Source organism: Pinus tabuliformis, chromosome 7, assembly GCF_031772625.1.
Source record: "Pinus tabuliformis cultivar Carrire ecotype Pingquan chromosome 7, CPIR1, whole genome shotgun sequence".
In the NCBI taxonomy this organism is placed as follows: Eukaryota; Viridiplantae; Streptophyta; class Pinopsida; order Pinales; family Pinaceae; genus Pinus; species Pinus tabuliformis.
Window position 1 is genome coordinate 585,115,682 of NC_142293.1, and position 22,201 is coordinate 585,137,882.

The 22,201-nt window shown below is 30.1% G+C and overlaps 1 protein-coding gene across 1 annotated transcript in view; it reads right to left on the reverse strand.

Annotated features, from left to right (window-relative positions):
• Positions 1-10,756, reverse strand: part of LOC149248792 (naringenin,2-oxoglutarate 3-dioxygenase-like) — a 48,118-nt gene extending 37,362 nt beyond the window's left edge. The window contains exons 1-2 of the mRNA XM_089451067.1: positions 10,533-10,756; positions 10,115-10,442 (exon numbers count right to left, since the gene is read on the reverse strand). Of these exons, the coding sequence (XP_089307193.1) occupies positions 10,115-10,442; positions 10,533-10,741 (537 nt within the window). The 5' untranslated portion in view covers positions 10,742-10,756. The remainder of the gene's footprint in view (positions 1-10,114; positions 10,443-10,532) is intronic.
• Between the last annotated feature and the right edge of the window lie 11,445 nt (positions 10,757-22,201).

Below are 22,201 nucleotides of genomic sequence, written 5' to 3' on the forward strand. Positions count from 1 at the left end.
TTTAAACAAGTATTCACTTTCGAAACCATTTTATTTTCATGCATAAAAGTATATACAAATATTCATTAATATGTAAATGTCAATAACAATTAAGTAACAATTTAAACATTTCCAATTCCCATAGAGTATTGTTACCAACATACTAGTACATGAAGTAACTACCATAATCACTTGCAATAAGCTTCAATCAAATTGAATTCATGCAAATAAATTTTATTAGTTAGTCTTACAACACTAACTAATCAACCATGACAAAAATCAATCAACAACTAGCTATTACAGTGAAGTCTCACTACTCGACTCATGGTTTATTTTTAACATAGAGAAGGGTTCTTTCAATGTCATTTTTAAAACACTCTATCATCCTCTTCAAGTACATTCCCCATCATTTTCATTCACGCATTTAATATTAGTGCATTGTAACTTCATTAATGTATCAATAATATTGTCATATGTGCAAAGGTTGGTAGTCGATTCTCACTTTCACTAGTGAGTACTTAGGTTGTTCATAGGTGCAACAAAGATTTTATTTTCATTTATCCTCAATAGGATTCAAATGTCATGAATATAGTTTCGCAACATAATTTATTACTTATTACTCTTTAATGTAGTTATAAACATGCATCATGCATCTCAAGTCAAAAGTAGTATACCACATATATCAATATGTAGATTGAGACTCATACTTGAGATGATGCTCACTAGTACCATACCTCAATTTCCTTTCTGCGTCACAATTTCCAAAGGTGCTAATGTTGCAACCTTCATCTCTCGTATCACTTGTAACATCCTCTAGTAACCTCACATGAAAACACATGGAGTTATAAATTTGTTTTTACACAATTTACCCATAGATAACTATCCAAATTACTATTCCAGATTCCTCTTTAACCATTAGATAAAATATTCATCATTACATAGAGTAATTTTAGTAAGGAATAGTGAGTTACATAACCATTAACAACCACTACTGTAGAATATTAACACAATTTTTCTGACATAATCTTGCATCATTTTCATGATTCCTTTAACTAGATTATTTAATTACATGTTTGATATTATAATCATCACACCATGCAGGGAATCATCATCATCAAACTGACACATTAATCCATCACATAATTGGACATCGATATGCCCTGGAAACCCCGTAGGGTGAAAACTAGCAAACATTTAATTTTATTATTAAATGCTCATAAGGATGTTCACCCCTCATTCAATGGATTATAAGGGATTCCATCCCTAAAATCATCATCATAAAATATTACAAAGAAATGTTATTAAATAGAACATCTCTAGCTAAAAGCTATTACAATCACCATGATGTAATTTACCCACAAATCTTTAGTCTTCATATCTTTGTCACCTATTTGTTTCATAAGTGGACCATCCTACAACTCAAACTCATCTGCATGGACAATTAGTTATTTACCTTCCACAATATCAAACATAATCTATCATTTGCACAAGTTACCATCATTTCCTACCATTGTTGTTGTTAGCATATTTTTATATCACAATTACATAAAGTATTATCAACTAATATTTAATCTTTAATAGTGATTCTTCACCATCTATTCATGTGCATACATGAAATATAAATATAATATCACAACGTACTTCTCCTAATAACGTTGCTCATGCACTGATTATAAGAAAATAATTATCAAAGCATGTCAAAATAAATACCGTAATACTATGATTATTCTTGCACCAACACATGTTCTTTCCAAAAGATAACCATTGTAACCATCCACTAGCATCGTAGCTTACATTTTCCATGCATATAATTAGACAAAATTTATTCAGAGAAAGTTAGCCCTTCAATCAATATTTCCAATACAATAGATATCATCATCATCATTATTATTATAATTATTATTATTATGCATAAAAATGCATGTCTTCTTCTAAGGGAAAACTAAAATAATAGATACTATTATCGTGCATGCAAATGCAAGTCCCCTTCTGAAAAGCATCCTTTAACAATATAAACTTTGAAACGGGAACTATAAACTCAAAACGGGAACTCTAGCCAAAAATCCTCAAAAAAACATCAAAAACAATGTTAAAAACGAAAAGTGTTGATGCTGGAATAACACCTTTTTTTTCTTGGGTAAAGTTTCAACAGGTTTTAAAAATAGTGGTGAAAACCAAATTTTTGGGCAAAAATTGTCCAAAAAACACCCTCAAAACGAAAAGTGTTAATGTTGAGAAAACACTTTTTTTTTCAAAAGTAAAATTTCAACATTTCGAAATAATGGCGTAAAATATTTTATCATAACCCCGAAAACATTAAAATTTAAAAGAAATAATGAAAACATAAAATAAAATAAAAATTAAAAAATTAAAACAGTGAAAAAACACAAAACAAAAAAAAGTTAAAAAAAATAACAAAACATAAATTAAAATATATACTAAAAACAAAACATAAAATAAAAATAAAAAACGAAAAAAAAAAATCAAATATAATTTTTTTCATAAAAATGTAAAAAAAAACAAAATTAATGATAAGAATTAAAAAAAAAAAACAAAAAAAAAATATTATAAACAAATAAATAGTAAAAAAATATTTAAAAAAAAAAAAATCCTTCTAAACCACAAAAAACAATTGGTAAAAAGAAAAAAAACAAAAATATGGAAAAGAAAAAACAACATTTAAAATAAACTAAAAATTAAGTAGGTAAAAAAAAAAAATTAAGAAAAAATTTAAAAATTTAAAAACAAACTAGATTAAAAAAAAAAAAAAAAAAAAAAAAAAAAAAAAAAAATTAAAAACTAACAAAATTAAGATGAAAATGTTGATTACTTTAAAAAAACAAATATATATATATATATATATATATATATATATATATATATATATATATATATGAGACAAAAATGAAAAATAAAAAATGTTAAAAAAAATTATCTTATAAACCATAAAAGAATTTGAAAAAAAATAAAAAATAAAAAAATATATAAATATAAAATTAAGTAAAAAATAGAGAAATTGAAAAAAACATTAGCAAAAACTAGGAAAAAAAAATTAAAAACAAGCTAGTAAGAAAAAAATATAAAAAAAAAAATTAATGAAAAAAAATAAAAAACTAGTAAAATTAATATTAAAAAAAACAAAAATTAACTCAAATTAAAAATATATATATATATGAAAGTTATATAAAAAAAAAACCAAAAAATATTAAAATTAAAAAAAAAAAAAAAAAAAAAAAAAAAATTAACATTAAATTTTTCTTTTTAAACAATTTGTTTTTTTATTAAAAAAATTATTATTATTAACCTAAAAAAAATCATTAAAAAATTTTAAATTTTTTGTGAACTAATAATAATTTTAAACTTTAAATTTAAAATTTTTTAAAAATTATTTAAAAAAAATAATAATTTTAATTTTTTTTTAATGGATTTTTTTTAAAAACATTTTTTTTATTTAAAAAATAATTATTATATGAAATTTCTTTTTAAAACATTTTTCTTAATTTAAATTTTATATTTATTGTTACAAAAAGAAAAATTGTTTGCCACCCCCCGACCGCCCATGGTGGCACGGCGGTTGGCTGAGGGCCTACGTGCAGGACCCTCCGGCCACCTCCGCGCCACCACGGGCGGCCGAGGGGCGGCTATCCGATTCCCAGAATCAGGCGGCTGGGTTGGTGGGCAAACTAATTTTTTTTTTTTTATTTTTTTTTTTCAAAATAATAAGTATAAATTTAAAATTTAAAATTTAAAAAATTCCATGCGTTTAATTTTTTTTTTAAATAATATTCATATATTTTATGATTTTAAATTAAAAAATTTTAAACATAATTTTTTTTTAAAATAATAATTATATATTTGAAAATTTATAATAAAAAAAATGTTTTAATTTTTTTTTAAATAAAAAATAAAGGTTGTTAAAAACATCCATATAAAAAAAAAAAAAAAATTTTTTTTTTTAAATAATTTTTTAAAAATTTAAAATTTTAATTCATTTAAAAAAATTAGAAATTTTTAATGAAATTTTTCTAAATAAGAAAAAAAAATTGTTTTAAAAAAAAATTAATAATAATATTTTTTTTAATAAAAAAAGAAATTGCTTAAAAAAAAATTGAAGTGTTAAAATTTTTTTGGTTTTTTTATATTTTAATATTTTTTTTGCTTTTTTTTTTAAATAATTTTCATATTTTTTGTTTTTGTTTTTTTTTAATTTGAGTTAATTTTTGTTTTTTTTAATATAAATTTTACTAGTTTTTTTATTTTTTTTCGTTAATTTTTTTTCTAACTAGATTGTTTTTAATTGTTTTTTTTTTTTCCTAGTTTTTGCTAATGTCTTTTTCAATTTCTCTATTTTTTACTTACTTAATTTTATATTTTTTTTATTTATTTTCAAATTCCTTTATGGTTTATAAGAATTTTTTTAACGTTTTTTATTTTTCATTTTCGTCATTTTTATATATATTTTTATATATGTTTTTTAGAGACAATTATTTCATGTGGATTGAAAATTTAATTAACGATGTATAAATATGTAGAATATCAAAAATGCAAAATATCGACCTTCTTTAAATATGCAAAACAATAAAAACCTCACTACAAAAAAAAATAAAAACAAGAAAATATGAAGAAAAAGACCACTTCCGAAGTTATTAAATTTACAAAATAATTATTTACATTTCATACATTATAAAATTAAAAGTTAAAAAAAAAAGAGCCTCTTAAAAAAAGGGCATGGTGTAGAATTACCACTTTCTTAAATCAACATCAAAATCACTACCATTCTAAAACGCAATGTACATAAAAAAATTTATAGTGCCAAAAACTATGCTCTAAAAAAACATGTGTTCTGCATTTCAAAATCGGGTCACTTTTTTGCTATCTCTACAAAACAGGTAAAAGTATCAGTTCCGTTTCAAAGTTTACATTGTTCTTTCCAAGATAGAGCTATTTACAAAGTCTATTTTACATGAAATTACATGGTCTATTCTAAATGATAACTAACATGTTGGTTATTATTTATTTTCAAAGAACACAACATCATTAGCATAATTGTCATGGATGCCAATAGCATATTTCCTTTCAAAAGATCAAACACAATATTTTATTTTTCGTGCAAGAAAATAAAATATTTCTTTTCAATAAATATCAAACATAGAATTCATATTTTGTGCATGTAGATAACTTATTTCCTCTCAAGAAATATCAAGCATAGTAGTCTATTTTGGTGCATTCAAAGAAATTATTTCTTCTCAAGAAATATTAAGAATAGTAGTTCTATTTTGTTCATATTTCTCATCAATAAAATCTAATAAATTAAGAACATATTCTAGTGGTTCTCTTTAGGAATCTAATGCATAGGAATCATGTGAATAACTTCAAAGAAATTAATAGTCTAACTTCCCACACATAATTCCATGCAATCATTTTTCTTTTTAATAAAATAACTTTGTTTCTTTATGTTTCCTCAATAGAAGCTCACATGCCTTCTTTATGAAAAATAACATGACTTCTTAAATGTTTTTTGCATGAAACATATGTTTTTTTAATACAATCACCATTCCTTCTATACATACAAATACACAATCTCTTTAGAAAACCAACATGGGTTCTTTTTTATATGCACATGATTCATAAGAAATTTGATTCATAAGCAAGTTTTTAAGAAAATATATATTTTTCTTTGGAAAGAATTAGCACAATTAATTTATCTTTTACCATGTTGTGTTTCCAAAATAACATGACTCATATTTTATGCAAATGATAATTATGTGGATTCTTATACTGAAACCCAGTTTTCCCTTTACAATGCTTGTATGTAAAAATATCCTTAACTTTATAGCATGCAAACAGATATTTCTTTTTATTTTCTAAAAATAATCTAACTTCCACATAGAAATCCCTGCAGTCTTTTCAATACATTATACAAGACTTATTTATCCTCTTATGTGCAGGGTTCCTATATAATTTCATTTTTTAGAAAATTTGGGTAAGTTGCAAAAGCTTCAATAACATTTATAATTATATGTATTATATATTTTTAAGAAAAAAAATCTCATTCCATCTTTTCTTTTCAAGAAATGACAGGTAATTAGCATGTATACTTATCTCTTTTCTTCTCAATAAATGACAGGCAATTCGCATGTATAATTATCTCTTAAAGGGATGATTCATCGTCCTGATTTGAGCATTTCGTTTCCTAAAATGAAAATGCCATGATACAGAGTTAGTGAAACCACTGTTCGCCATTCTCACTAATAGGTCATTCTCTTAGCTCAACTTCTTTCTGCGGCTTGTATTTTCCTATAGTTTGGCAAGCCAAAATATAACTCATCGGGAAAATCCTTGGAATCCTCTCTAGATATTCACAACACCCATGCTTATCCAATAATTATATTTCCACCCTTGTGAGACTTGTGTCCCTCACTATGGAATAAGCAATATTCCAATAATTATGTGCCTTCAACTGAACGGTGGAAGTAAAACTTAAATGATTTGGGAGGTAACATATGGAGATGGTGAATCACTGAATCAGACATTGGAGGTACATTTGTATGTTTTTTCCCTCGAATGAAGAAAGACGGGGTGGTTATGAAGAACCAACCTTAACTAAATTCCATACCAACTGTCATTTTGTGAATAATATGAGTGTGTTCCATCATCATTAGGTAATTTTCCTTTTTAGACCATAAATCCTTGTTACAAAAAGAGGGTCATTGTGAATTGTTTACCTCTAATTAATTCAATATTGCTAACTCATTAAAAATTTTGGGCACTTGAAATAGGCATATTATAGGCTTTTTGGAAGATTTTCAGTTAAACTTGCTTTTCGATAACTTTTATTATAGTATGTTATTTTATAAAAGAAAGAATATATATTTAAACAAGGGAGCGACTGTCGTAGTAGTAGTCCCTACCAGGGCTAGCTGTTGTGCATGACATGAACATCAATCATCTCCAAAATTATATCTCTTGGTGCAATAATATATGGAATATAAGAAACACATCCTTCAATATAAACTTATAACTTTGTTGTATTTATAAATAGATATCTTTTATCTTTACTAAACCAACATACTATTTTGCATTCAATACAACTGAAAAACTACAGGGACGGATCAAAAACATATGTAGCTATGAACTTAATATGGAGTTTTCTGAGCATAAGATAAGATTCTTTCGTGAAGTGTTGAATCCAACAAAAGAATTATGGATACAAATAAACAATGAGGATGCCTCAAGGAGTAAAATATGTTGGCACCAACTTGCATCAGAGCATAAGATAAGATTCTTTCGCGAAGGGCTGAGATCTAAGATAAGATTCTTTTGCGAAGTGTTGAATCCAACAAAAGCATTATGGATACAAATAAACAATGAAGATGCCTCAAGGAGTAAAATATGTTGGCACCAACTTACATCTGAGCATAAGATAAGATTCTTTCGCAAAGGGTTGAGATCCAACAAAAGCATTATGGATACAAAAAAAAAAGTTGTAATGGTAAACACAAAAAAGCTGTAATTACAATTTTGGATTTAATGAAATTGTTGGTTTTGTAAACTTGAAATTAAGAAGAAATAACAGAAACAACAACCATGAGGAAGTAATTCTAGATTTGATGAAATTGTTGGTTTGTTAAACTTGAAATTAAGAAGAAATAACAAAGACAACAACCATGAGGAAGCATAAAGCACACAAGCACCTATGAACTAGAATACACATACATGGTTTCTCCGACTGGTATATTAATATAAGCCACCACTCCTCATCTCCATCCTTGTGAGTTAAGAGCAATACTTGATAAAAGATACTCTGCTAGGCTTCAACCCTTAACTCTTCAACTTGATCAACGCTCTTGCTTTATCAGGTTGACTTAAATTAGATTAATGGACTACCTGGTTGGGCACAGGCACTAAGTGTTGTTGGAAAGAAGATATTAAACACCTCCTCAATTGCAGTTTTGAATCTTCCCAAAACTCAGGTTAAGGGATGACGAGCCTAATCTTCTCAACTTGAATCCACAAAGGTAATAGAGAATCCATTTATTTTTTGTTTTCTTTTTCTTTTCCAGTTCTCAGCTCAAAAAAAAAGAAACGTCGTCTTAAGTGGGCTTCACATATACATGAATAAATGAATTCCATTTGATTATAATTTTATTTGGTTATAATTAAATAGAAAAAGAGAAGTTATATTAAGAAGATTTGTTGAATCATCGGCCTACCGGAATGGCCATCTAGCCTTTCAACCAGCAATCAGGCGACTGGTTACCATTTGTGGGATCTCAAGTGTACTCTACACATTTGCACTGGCTTTGAAGGGAGGAAATAGACTAGTTTGTTACATGTAGGTGTTCAAACCTCTCCCATTAAATTAGCTCGATGCTTACATCCAACTTCCTTCCTAATTGTTTTCTGTTTGTAAGGAAAGTTAGTTTTGTAAATTTGCAAGCTTTCAATTCATTCTTTTTGTTTGTATTTGAAATTAAGATACCCATCCACTAATTTAATCAAGTAAAGATCCATTCACATGGTAATGACGAGGTTAAAGTAAAATTTAGTTTATCATTTTAAAAACATAATTCTTAAAAATAGTGTAACTTCTGCTTACCAATGTTTACAAACATTTTTCAATGCACTGGCATGTAATCAATGCACTGAGACGCAATCCATATGTCTTGAAGAGAACTACAAAATCATGAATTTTTTCATTACCACCTTATTTTTTTCTCTTTCTTCTACTATTTTTCTTTGGTTTTGAGTCCTCTGAAACCAAATTTCCATTATCTAGTCACAAAATGATTTGAAAGTACTCTTTTCATCTCAAACATGTAAGCTGAATATTTTCTAAACACCAAGCCTAGTAGTTTACAATTTCTTGTTGTTTTCTTGTTATCGACGTCGATTCCCAAACACCTATTTTTTTCTTATTCTCGACATCTGCAACTAGGGTTCGCTACAGAGACTCTCTAATTCAGAAGCACCTCTCCTTTCTCTTAATTTGCATCTCACTAGTCCTTTTTCTCCTTTCCCTTCAAGCTTTTCATTACATATTGAGATTCAGATTCTCAATTGCCAACCACAAGTTTGTGGTTGTTTGCGTCGATGCATTCTTGACCCAAGCTTCTAGTGATCAAACACTAGCACCTACATGCTACCATGAATTATTTCCACAACCTGGAACACTCTACTTGCGTGCTTGAGCTCCATGAGATATGATCCTACTCACACCAACCATCTATCTTCTCCAATTGTGTCGTTCTTTACCATCTACCCAGATTTCTCTGGCTGTGTATATCTTTTCCATCATTAATAGAGGCTTGTCACTTTGAGGTCCACATCTATGATTTTAGTCATTAGTAATTATGACTAGCAGTGCCATTTCTTTTCCTTTTCAAGCCTCCTCTTTGACCATTATGTCTTGCACATGTTTATATTTTCCAACAACTTTTGTTGCATGCTTTCCTACGACTCCATAAATTGCTCCATCAATTGCTCAAAAAACAATATCATTTTCTTTGTGGTGTTGGAGCCTTTCTTTCTTTTCTGACCATTCGTATGTTCATCAACGATTCGAATGAGATACTCAAATTACCATGCAGTGTTTTACAACATTAGTAGTGGCACCATTATTTCTGTTTGGGTAGTTTCAGATGATGATAAACTTTGTGAAAACGATGGCATCCAGTAGTGGAGGTCCCTTTGGAGTTAACATGACCACATTCAGGAACAATGTCAACATATCCATAGGCATCACTGAGGTTCAAAACTATTATTATTAACCCCCCTTGATCGACCATTCGAATTCATGACATTGCTTATGGTAGCTCCACAACCATCTCTAATACTAGCGAGGATGTAATCCATCTGTCTTGACGCTACAATCATTTCCATGCATCTTCTACCCATATATCCATGGATCTACAAGGAAGACAAGTGAAAACTATTATGGGCATCTAAGGCCGCCCTATTGTGTGCCTATAAATCTAAAACAAATCCTAGGTTGAGTTTGTGTGGATTGCATATGAGTGTTTAAAGCAACTAGCTTCCTATTATATAAATGTTCAAAATAACCAATCGAAATAAAAATACTAGAAAAAACTGAAACTAGACAGATATAATTGATGAGTGATTCGATGTGACTTACATGCATATGATCACCTAAATTGACAACAAACGCTCCTTGAATGGGCTCAACTGTGATCCAGTTTTGGCCATCATCCTTGGTAGCCTGGAGGCCTCCAACTTGGTCTTGAAGGAGAAGAGTGATGGTGCCTGGATCAGTGTGCCTCTTCAATCCCAATGTCATGTCTGGTTGTGGGCATTTGGGATAGAAGTTTATCACCACTTTCTGGTCCATCTCCACACAAGCATTGGTCACTGCTTCAGTTTCCAATTCCAATGCCTCTAATATTATCCCCAACAGTTTGCATGCCAAACCCATCAGGGATTCGCTGTATTTCTCCACAACCTCCCTGCAAATACACAACAATTTAGTGTTCAATTCATATGAAACAAAGTTGAAATCAATTTATATGGGGGATGCATGGGATGGAAGGGGGTACCTCCAGCCATCGGGCTTGACAGGCCACCTGGTGTAGTCACGCTGGTGAAGGGGATAAGAGAAGTAAGTGTAGATTTCTCTCCAGTTGAGAACGGCTTCACCCTGTAGATGGCTGCTCACCACAAATCCTCCACACTTTCCACCTCTCATGTCGTATTTGAGCTTCTCCTCTGCTGGGAGGGCGAAGAAAGCCCTGGAGAGCTGAGTCATGGACTCTACAAGCTCCTGGGGAACACCATGATCAACCACCTAGAAAATTCCCCATTCAGAACATGCCTTGGTCACCTCCTCCCTCACACGGCCCCTCTCCTCCCCAGCGATGCTTGAGAGAGAAATAACAGGAATGTCTTTGCTAAAGTGGTTGTAGGGCACCTTAGGGTGCTCATCCTTGTCTGATGAAGATGGATTGCAGGGACTTCAGGGGTTTTGCCATTATAAGGAGATCGGGTCAATCCCTAGCCACAATTGTGGGCGCCATTGTTTAGTATCATATTACTAGTCACACAACAAGAAAGAGGGCTTACACTACTTAGGGGCACAAGGTGACTAAAAGAATGGCGAGTTGTTTTAGATTTACAGGCGCATAACAGGGTGGCCTTAGATTCCCATAAAAGCACTGGTGCAATAGCAGAGGAGATAGATTTGAAACAAGGAAGAGAAAACCATGGCAGGTGTAGGTGTTGAGGTAGTAGACAAGTGATGCAGGGGTTGAGCGCAAACTAGGAAGCAATTCAAACCACGATAGGTGTAGATGTTGAAGTAGTAGACAAGTGCCCAAACAAGGCAGGTGTTGAGCGGCAGCTGACTCCTCCAGAACTTTGTATAAACAAAAGTTCATGCCTCTTTATCGTTGTAGAAAAAAGATCACATTAAATGTTTCAAGCTAATGATAACTTGAAAGTTAGCATTAGTTCAAATTTATAGATGTTTTAAACTCTTCCGTGCAGGTTATCCTAACTTTTAATTACAATCTCAGAAATCATACATTACTTAAGGCAATAAGAGGTGCAAACTGAAACTTTGCCTAAAATTTTGTTTGATTAAATAATTTTAATAAAACTTTGGTTAAAAGGCTAAGTACATTCATTTGTCAACCCAAATTAATACTAGGTCAACGTCTACCGATCCCTAATAGTCCTTGTAGTTCTTTAGAAAGGACTAATAAAGTGATATACATATTCAATGTGTATATATTATTATGTATATACGAAATTAATATGTTAGAAACAAAAAATTATACAATTACACTTTCATGTTATATATATATATATATATATATATATGAATTATTTATAATTTTTATTATTATTGAATTTATTTATTTTATTCATATCTACATTATAAGAATAAATTTTTCAGTAATAATCACATCAAGGAGTATTTATCGACATGTTTCAAACCAACTAGTGTGGTTCATTGTGGAATCAGATACCTCCAACAAGTATAAAAAAAACCACTACTTTTGTTTGGGCCAAAAAAATAGGAGAAGAATTAATTTAATTGTAATTTAAATAATTAAGTCAAATGTATATCAATAAATATTAATATTATTTTTTTTCTTATATAAATTTGAAAACATTTTAGAATAAATTAAGAAAAATAATATTTTAATTATAAGTTAAATAATTAAATATAAATAAATATGTAGAAATTAAAATTCTAAATTCCCAAACTTATATTAACTTCACTAAGAATCAGGAGAAATTAATTTCCTTAGGTAATGAAATAAGTCAAATTAACAAAATGAGGGAAACCATTCAAATCGAGAGGAGATCGAGAAATCTAAAGAGGGATGTCGAATGGAAAATTAGTAGTTGTTGGTTCCCTGCGCTTTCTTCTTTGTCTTTCTCTCTTGGTCTAGTTGATTTCCTTGATTTTCCCTTTTTTCCTTGATTTTGATTTCTTCTGTTTTCTCCCCCACATATGTATATATATATATATATATATCATTTAACTTATTTCATTACCTAAGAAAATTAATTTCTCCTAATTCTTAGTCAAGTCAATAGTTATATATATATATATATATATATATATATATATATATATATATATCATTTAACTTATTTTATTACTTATGAAAAATAATTTCTCCTAATTCTTAGTCAATAATTAGTTTGGGAATCTAGGATTTTAATTTATACATATTTAATTATATTTAATTATTTAACTTATAATTAAAATATTAATTTTCTTAGTTTAGTCGAAAATATTTCCAAATTTATGCAAGAACTGTTTTTTATTGATATCTATTGATATATTTATGACTTAATTATTTAAATTATGATTAAGTTAATTCTTCTCCTATTTTTTTGACCCAGTTAAATATAGTCGTTTCTTTATAGTCCTTGGAAAGATCTATCTTTCTATTTAACCTACTACCATAATGCAATTCTTCAACTTATCCTGAAAATAATTAATTCAAAACACTTATAACTTTTCTTATAAACCTTAAATTTTATTAAATATGTTTTAACCAAACAACATATTTACTTCAGCATAAACATATGCTATAACAATCATGAGATAACAATCACTATACAGTGAACATTCTTATTATAAGTGTTTCGATCTGATTTTATAGATTTAAAAAACACAATTATATTTCAATTTGAATGATATATGTATATTAATTTCATTGGTTTTATTTATTTATTTATTTAAATAAATAAATGATATCACATACTTATATCACTCTTTTTTCGTTTAAACCTAAGGTGATAAAAGATATTGATTTAATAATTAATTAATGCTATTACAAATTAATTTTCTTGGTATAATTTAAGATCATAAGTCAAAACTCAAGGCTTCAAGTGACGTAATTCAATTCCCACATCACATCGTAAACCTTATTTATTTTATATAATAGCCTCACATTTAAAGCTAATTTAATGTTGAATATGGTGACTATCAAAGAATTGTACCAACCACCAAATGTGAATGGCAGTGAAGACCGAAAATCATTAAATTGATTAACATTACATTTAGTTTTTTGGTGTTATATTTGAAATGTGATAAAAAGGTGTAGTTTAATTTATAAATAAAATGTATTTTTTTACGATTATTTTCTGATTAATTTTAATCAAAATTTGATAAAGATTTTTAAAAACTTGAGTTTAAATTGATTAATCGAGTGTCTCAGGGTTTTTTAAGGTGCTGAATCTATTTATGCATTCAAAAATGTATTTTAAACAACAAAAAACCTTGAAACTATATTGCCAAATTTCAATGAATTCCTGAGAAAAAGAAAAGAAAGAAGAAAAAAAAGAAAAAGAAAGACAGATAACTTTAAATTTGAGCAGTGATAAAAATAACAACTTTTAGACGATTTTCATATAAGTTTGTTTTAAATATTTTTATTTAAATTTTAAATTTAATAAAAAAAAATAAGAATATATATTTTCAATAATTTTATTTAAAATATATAAAATTAAAAATTATATTATTAAATGTGTATATATTTTTATTAAACATATATAAAAACAATATATAAATATAATTAAAATATAATGGACTTATAATTATAATTTTTTATTATAAAATTAATTTATATTTTTTTATATGGATGTAACATTAATTAAAACTCATATATTTATAAATAATAAATCATATACAATTGCTTTTACTAATTTTATTTTTTATTTTATATATATATATATATATATATATATATATATATTATTCATATGACATTTTGTAGCGCAAAGTTAACACATAGATTTTTTATTTTTTTAATATAATTTTTATATTTCATAATTCAATTTAAAACCACATTAAAATGACATAGTCAAATTTATAGACGAAATAAAACTTTTTATGATTAATTTTAACTAAATCCTAAAACTTGAGTTTAAGATGTTTAATTTTAGAATTTGATTGTTTTGGATGCTAATCCATTTATGCATTCAAAAATACATTTTAAACAACGAAAAATCACATTCTTTTCTGAAATTGTTTTGCCAAATTTTGGTGAAAAAAAAACCTATTTTGTATTGATAATCAATGGTATTGGCCCATGGTAATGTAACAAAACATATTTGTAGATTAATAATCGTCATGGTAAAGTGGGGGAAAGTCTTCATAACTAAGAATATTGTTCAACTTTTTTTCAAATATATATATATATATATATATATATATATATATATATATATATATAGATATATATATTAATTATTTTTACAATAATAATAATAATAATAATAATAATAATATGAATATGAAATAAAGTTATAATTTCTCTAGTTTTATGATTTTTTAAATTCTAACAATGTGAGATGTATTATGAGGTTATTTGATTATTATTATGGATTGATGCTTATTCATGTATTTACCAGCGATTTAATTTATATCTTTGTATGAGATGATTAAAAATAGTCATGATTTCCCTAGTTTTATGATTTTTTAACTTTTAACAATGTGAGATGTGTGATGAAGTAAGTTCTTTGATGATTATTATGGATTGATTCTTATCCATGCATTTACCAACCATTTAGTTTATATATTTTCTTGAGATGATAAAAAAATAGTTTTTTTAAGAGAGGTGCATCCTATAATTCAGTATGAAGGAGATGTGTAATTCCTTCCATGTTCAACAAAAATAAAATATTCTCAAAATAAAAATAATGTTCCTTCTAATACAAACAAAAATAAATATACACCTATGATTATTTTAATTAAAAGAATTATAAATCCCATTAAGGCTATAACAAACAGTGAAGAATCTTTTGTTAAGTCACTTCGTGGTGAAAAGTCACTAGTTTGAAACTTTCTAGGAAATCTTAATTTCAATTAGAAGGAAATATATTCATGTATCCCTTCCATAATGAAAGCTTAAAAAATACATTCAATTAACAAAAATATATTATCTCTACCTTTCATTTTCAATCAAATCTATTTCTATTAAATAAATGAAATTCATAAAACTAGATGGCAAGTAGAAAATATCACATCATGACAACATCAAATAGATAATATAGTCAAATTTTAAAATGCACATTCACATAATAACAAAATTTATAAATTTTATTAATTATTTTCAAAATGACATAGGACATTTAGTCCCCTTTTCCTATCATGTTCCATGTATCTCAAATTATACAGGTGTAACAACTCAAATTATACATAACTCTATGCATTTAATATCCAAATAACATAAATAGAAGGATCTTATTTATTAGAATCCTGCATTTCTCTATTTAACATAATGAGAATTTGCAATAGCGCTATGGATCTATAATTTAGATCAATAGAAACATATCTAAAAGAACCTAGGAATACAAGAGAATCTAGTGAGACTGTAAATGGAATTGAACCAATATTTGCAAGATAGATGGAAAGTGAAATACAGACCAATTTCAATAGGGTACTTATTCATTAGTATGTTTATGGAGTGTTAGGCCATCGGTCGAGGTTTCAATCTATATGTCATAGGCCCTACCTAGATGCCATGATTTTTAAAGGGAAACCACAATGTGCCTATTTGGATTTGCTTTTGAGGTGGAAAATGATCCACCTTTGAGGTTGAGGTCTATTGTGTTAAACCATTTGTTAGAGTCTTATGATTCATAGGATCAAATGATGATTGAATATTTTCTTTCAGTATATCAAATTGTAAATAATATTGCATATTGAAAAATGATTTCCAAAAAAATATAAATAAAAATGAAAATGAAAAGAGAGTATATAAAATAAAAATAGAATAAAAAAAAAGATGAAAAGGAACCCATAAAAAAGAGTGAAAATAATGCAAATTCAAATACCACTAGGAGAAAAATGGGATTGTTTTGAAAAATATATTAGGTATTGTGTGCTGCTTGTCTTAAATTCCACAATCACAGATCTTTGTTTGAATCAAATAATGTTATTATGGTCAAACACATTTGAATTTTTGTTGTTAGAATAGAGAATAAGTTAACCAAACTGTTTAAACTTGGTTAAAAGTAGGTAGATAGATGAAGAAATTGATCCATTTGTTTAAGTTGGATCAATGATTTAAGTTGTAGGTTAGAATGTAGATTAGGATAAAATCTCTCCTTCAAATGAAAATAATAAGGGTTTGCACATCTAAATGCACCCTTAGTTGGTAGAAGATAGGCCTTGCTTTTAAAAGTTAGGAGGAAAAAAAAATTAAAATGGTATCATGAAGGTTTTAAAGCCATATAAGTTTTAAGCCTAAGTTTGGCGCTTATCAAACAAAAGTGCGAAAACGACAAATCGTTTGTCATGTAGTGGATAAACAATGGGCCCAAGTGATGCTACGTGTCGAGGTATGATGGTGATCGACGAACGATAGGGAGTTTCAGCCCTCCCGGACCTTCCTACCTTTATTGGTGGCGAGAGGCTCTGAAAAGGCGGTTTCTTTGCGCTGACCTCACTTAAAGTGTCACCACCACATTCTTTCGCATCCACCCCCTATCAATACAACATACCACCCTCCCAACCCTCTAAAATTTCTTAACTCCCTCGATCCCCCCAAAAATATCGACACCTGTCCAACCATTACCACTATCCATTACACATTAAAATCCCTCGTTAAATTACCGTTAACCGCCAATAGCCCCATACCTCCAATAGACTTTTTGACCAGCCTATAACCTCCCACCATCCATTCGATTTCTGCCTTTCTCTGTCTGACCTCTTGTATTACCTTTTGCTCAAATTAATTTCTTTTCATACAGGTGAACTCTTTCAGGCCTTGAGAAAAAAATCAGGATGTCATAGTGCCAGCTTCCCTTCGTCACCAAAATACCAGTTATAGGTTTTCCCAGGTAAATCATATCCCTTATCAACCTTTTCCAGATTCCATTAAAGATCTTGATATGGCTCCCAAAAGAAAAACATGTGTTAATACTGGTAATCTGATAGTTCCCCCACCAATTGACCTTGATCATATCCCTTTAGCAGACACAAATTACAAAATCTCAGAGCCCAAATGTGAATTCAATTTATTCGCATTACACACTTGGTTCAAAGATATCTTCCTTGATCATAGCGATGAAGTTTGCCTCTAGGAATCCAATTTACCCCTTTATATGTTTCCCCAAACCCATCACTTCCCTGAATTTGTCCTCAAATGCCAAGCTTGCTACCAACTAGACAAGAGAGCCATTGTGGCCCCTAATGGTGAAATTTTATTCACAATTACCTTTTAGACATTAACCAGACATTGCAAATCCCTCAGAGTGATTCCACTATCCCTTTTTCAGTAGAAACCCTGAATGAATTATATCATAAATTAACCTTTTCTCATAGGTCTAAGATCTTCAAAATCTTTGTACCTTAAGATGGCCAGCTCCCAAAGAATAATCCACCCTATCCCTCCTCCGTTTTTCCATACAAAGCCAAGAACAACATTTCTATACTTTCATGCTTGCTTGGATATTATTCAAATGAATGAGTGGATGAATCTATTTTAGGTTTTCTATCCATTCTTTCCACTGAAAAAAATCCCTCAACGATTTTCAATTTCAATGAGTTTCTTGTTGACAACATTTGTGAATAATTCCTTAAGCTTCTGACTAGAGCTAGCTACTAGAGGAAAAGAAAGACACAATCTTTTCACAAAGAGCAAAGAGCACACTGTAAATGCACTTTCCTAAATCAAGCCAAATAGACTGTCAATATGCAAATGCACATGCATGTATTTGTTTTCGACTTTCTTAGTATTGATGCTAAAAAGAAAGTTGATGTACAAATCTGAATTTTCTTTCAAGCGACAAACATAAACAAGCTTCTTTTCAAAAGATAGATACGATTACAACACCTTACGATTTTGAAATGAGTACTCGTTTTTGACATTAGAAAGTCACAAATTCAGACCAAAGGCAATAGTAAAAGTATAATTGACCATCAACAGCAATCAAACTTTCTCCTATGATCGAAATCGACACTTGCGATAGATCTAAATCAAAGGACGACAGTACGACTATTTTACTTTTGCAATGGAAAACTGTAAACGACGCAACAAACACACAAAAACATCTACAGTTATTTTTTACAAAGGAGGCGGAATAACAGTAAGCAAAAGGGGTTTTAGACAGACATATATTGATCACAGGCTGCAAAATTCAGAGACAAAACTGGAAAGAATGAAGCACAAGAACCTCAGCTGCACAGAGCTAGTCTGATCAGCGCACCTGTAACATAGAGAAACTGGATTGCAGCGCAGGTTTCCCTTTCGGGAAGTGCACTGAAATGCAGGAACTCTTAACAGTACCTGCGCTGGGCCAGAAACGAGAATCTGTCCGGGTTCTGGGTCACGGTTTGCAGTTCAGTCTTTGGTTTTTGGCCGAGTAAAAGCAATCAGTAATGCACAATCAGGGGTAGATCTAAGGAGGGTCTAAGAGCTATCACAAGGGCAATCAGATCATTTGTGAATCAGCTGTTCAAATCATAAACAGATCCAGTGAATGGATTGAAGCAGCAGATGTCTACTTTGCATTTGTTATGGAAAATGCAGTTCAAATGCTACTTATAAGTTTATGAAACAAACAACAAAGAATGATACACAAACAAACTAATTAGACATTCTCCCCAGCGGAGTCGCCATTTTGTTACCGGGAAAAGTGTCTATTTAGAACTGCTCTATCCCACTAAGGTGTGACAGCTGCCTTAGAAACAAACAGAGAAAAAATACTTTTGTATTTCCTTTATGAACAATAGACAGAGAGGAATAGAAAGAACCAACCTGTGTCTTGCGCTAATCCTTTGATCCAATCCCTCTCTTCTTTGACAACTTCCAGCTACTTGCTCTCTTACTTGCCTAGCTTCACCAAGTACCTATAAGATCATAGAAGAAGAAAACTATACAAAGACATGGATCTATATTCATAAACAACTTAGGATCAGATTTAAGTTAACCATACAAATGTAACAAGCATCAAAGATACAAAAGCATGGAGGAACAACTCAAATAATTTTTATTGATAAACAAGAAGATCCAGGAGGAGTTACAACCGATGGTTCTTGACCCAGCATCAACCTCCCAACAAAGAAGCCCCTCTTCACCTCCAACAAAGCATAAATCACCCAATACTCTGATCTTTGTCTCAAAAGCAACAGCAATTCCTTACAATGTGCAAAATTCCAGCCTCTGGATCTCTGGGATGAGGGATCCATATATAGATGTATGCAAGGAGGATGAGTCATCTTGTGATTTGATTAGTATCTTCTCTCTGTCAGTTCTTGCTTCCACTTGGAGACTGAAGGCCTCTTACTCATCCTTGGTCGAATTCAGTGAGGCAAGTGTCATAGGAGAAGATTCTGGAAGCTTCCATTGTCTTTCCACCTCGCGGAATGGCACTGCCATTTGTCATTTCTCGCCAAACACACCCTCATAGTGCATTTAGTTGCATTGCAATGCACCCAGCTAGTGTGTTTAGGTGCTATGCAACGCAGCTAGCCAGTGGAGCAGCTGAAATGATCCTGTTTTGACTTATTCTGAGCAGTTTCTGGTGGAGAACTTCTGGGAGAAGCTATAATTTGTTGACCTTGTTCCTTTAGGGGTTGAAACAACACTTTTAGGGACTTAGGAGCCCTTGGTTTATGGATGTTTCATGCTTGGAGCTGCAAGGCACAAAAATGTCTATAACACAATCCTTACTACAACCCTATATATCTGCAGGCCAAACTGTTGAACTACATTTTGATCAACAAAACCTCCAAAACTTTGATAAGTTACAAGACTTGGTATCAGTACTTGATTAAGCTATACATGAAGCCTATATTCAACAATTTGTTGAACTTTATTCCTTGACTGTTGTAGCCCCTTTTATTTCCTCTCAATCTATTCATCCTGCATCAACTAATCCCACCCCTTCTATAATCTCCACTACTTCTCCAATAGTATCACAGATAGTTACCCAACCTATTTTAAGAACTCCTACATCTATACCTTCCATAAGACCACATATTATTTAAACTAACATGGCTACTCGTTATGCCCCCTGGTCTTACTTGGTCAATTGTATCATATGCCCAAATATTATCAAACTATAATTCCTCAATTTGATGCCACTGATGCCATAACTGCACAACAACATGTAGATAAAATGAGAGATTTCTTTGATCTTCGTGAGGTGGATGAAAATGATGTAAATATGAGACTTTTTGCCCAAATTTTCGGTGTAGAGGTCAGAAAATGGTTTAAAAATTTCGCAGCAGCTAGTATAGCTGATCTTGATGCCTTTCATTAGGATTTCTTAAATAGGTGGGAAACCAAAAGGAATGCTCTTAAAATTCTAAATGAATATAAAAACTTAAAAATAGGACCTAATGAGACTATGGAATAATATTGTGATAGGTTTAATAAAGTTTATAATTCAATTCCAGCTGCTATTAAGCCTCCCCTTGGCTTGGTCCTTATCTATTTCCCTGAAGGATTTGATGTGGACATGGCATATGAGCTAAGAGATAGAGACCCAACTACTTTAGAGGAAATGCAAGATAATGCCCTTAAAGTAGAGGCTAATTTATTAGCCAAAAAAGAAAAATTAAAAATTGAAGAAGGGTTACTATCAAAGAGGAACCTTCCTCCTCCTCTCCATCTAATTATAAAATAGATAATCTACTTAGAACCATGGAGAGGATGATGGATATGATAAGTATAACTGATAGGGATCCTCCTAGAGAAAACCAACCTACTCCCCAAATCAGGAACCCTAATTTTAGGAGAAATCCACCCCAAATCGAACAAAGGGAACAAAAAGGTCCAGATCAGCAGGTCAGACCTCCATCTCAATAGAAATATACATATGAGGAGGGAGAACTAGTTGAAGACCTAAATGATACTCAGATCAATTTAATGTGAGTAAATGATAATGATTCTAAATTTATTACTCAAGAGGAATGACCTTTTCCTACTTTCATAAGATGAAGTAGATCCAGAAGAATCATAAGATTATAAGAAAGGTTTCATAAATGAAATTATGGAATTCCATACGCAATATAACTTAAGAAGTAGGAAAATAGTTGATAATGCTACTCAAAATAATGTTGATACTCCAAATAAAAAGACAATTGATACCCCTGCTAAGAAAAATATTGACATTCTTTCTAATAGAATGCAGATGCTCCAACCCAAAAAAAATCTGATACTGTCTTCAAAGCAACTCAAATTGATAGTCCCTTTACTAGCCAGCAAAACGATATTTCCCAAAAGGGTTTGGTTGAGAAACAAGATGCCCTCAATTTAAGAAAAACTAAAACGTTATTCAGTATAGAACATGAATTAGCAAAACTTAAAATCTCCATTCCTCTAACAGAACTTATGAATAAAACTGCATACAGGTCACAAGTGATGAAAGCCTTAAATATATGGGAATATATAGATAAAGTCAATGTATCTGATGACCAACCAGAAATAATGTTTGGGCCTGAAGTTGATGGAAAACTTCAAGATGGAGATGTACCTCCATTTTACCTCTGTTTAAACATTCATGATAAAATTTTACACGACGCAATGCTTGACTCAGGGTCCTCTCACAATCTCATGCCTAAGGTTGTCATGGAAAAATTGGGATTGGATATCACTAGACGATGCAAGGATTTGTAGTATTTTGATTCAAGTAAAGTAAAATGCCTAGGTCTCATTAAGGATTTATGTGTTAATTTAGTACAAATACTAGCTAAGAGCTTGGTAATGGACATAGTTGTTGCTAACATACCTCC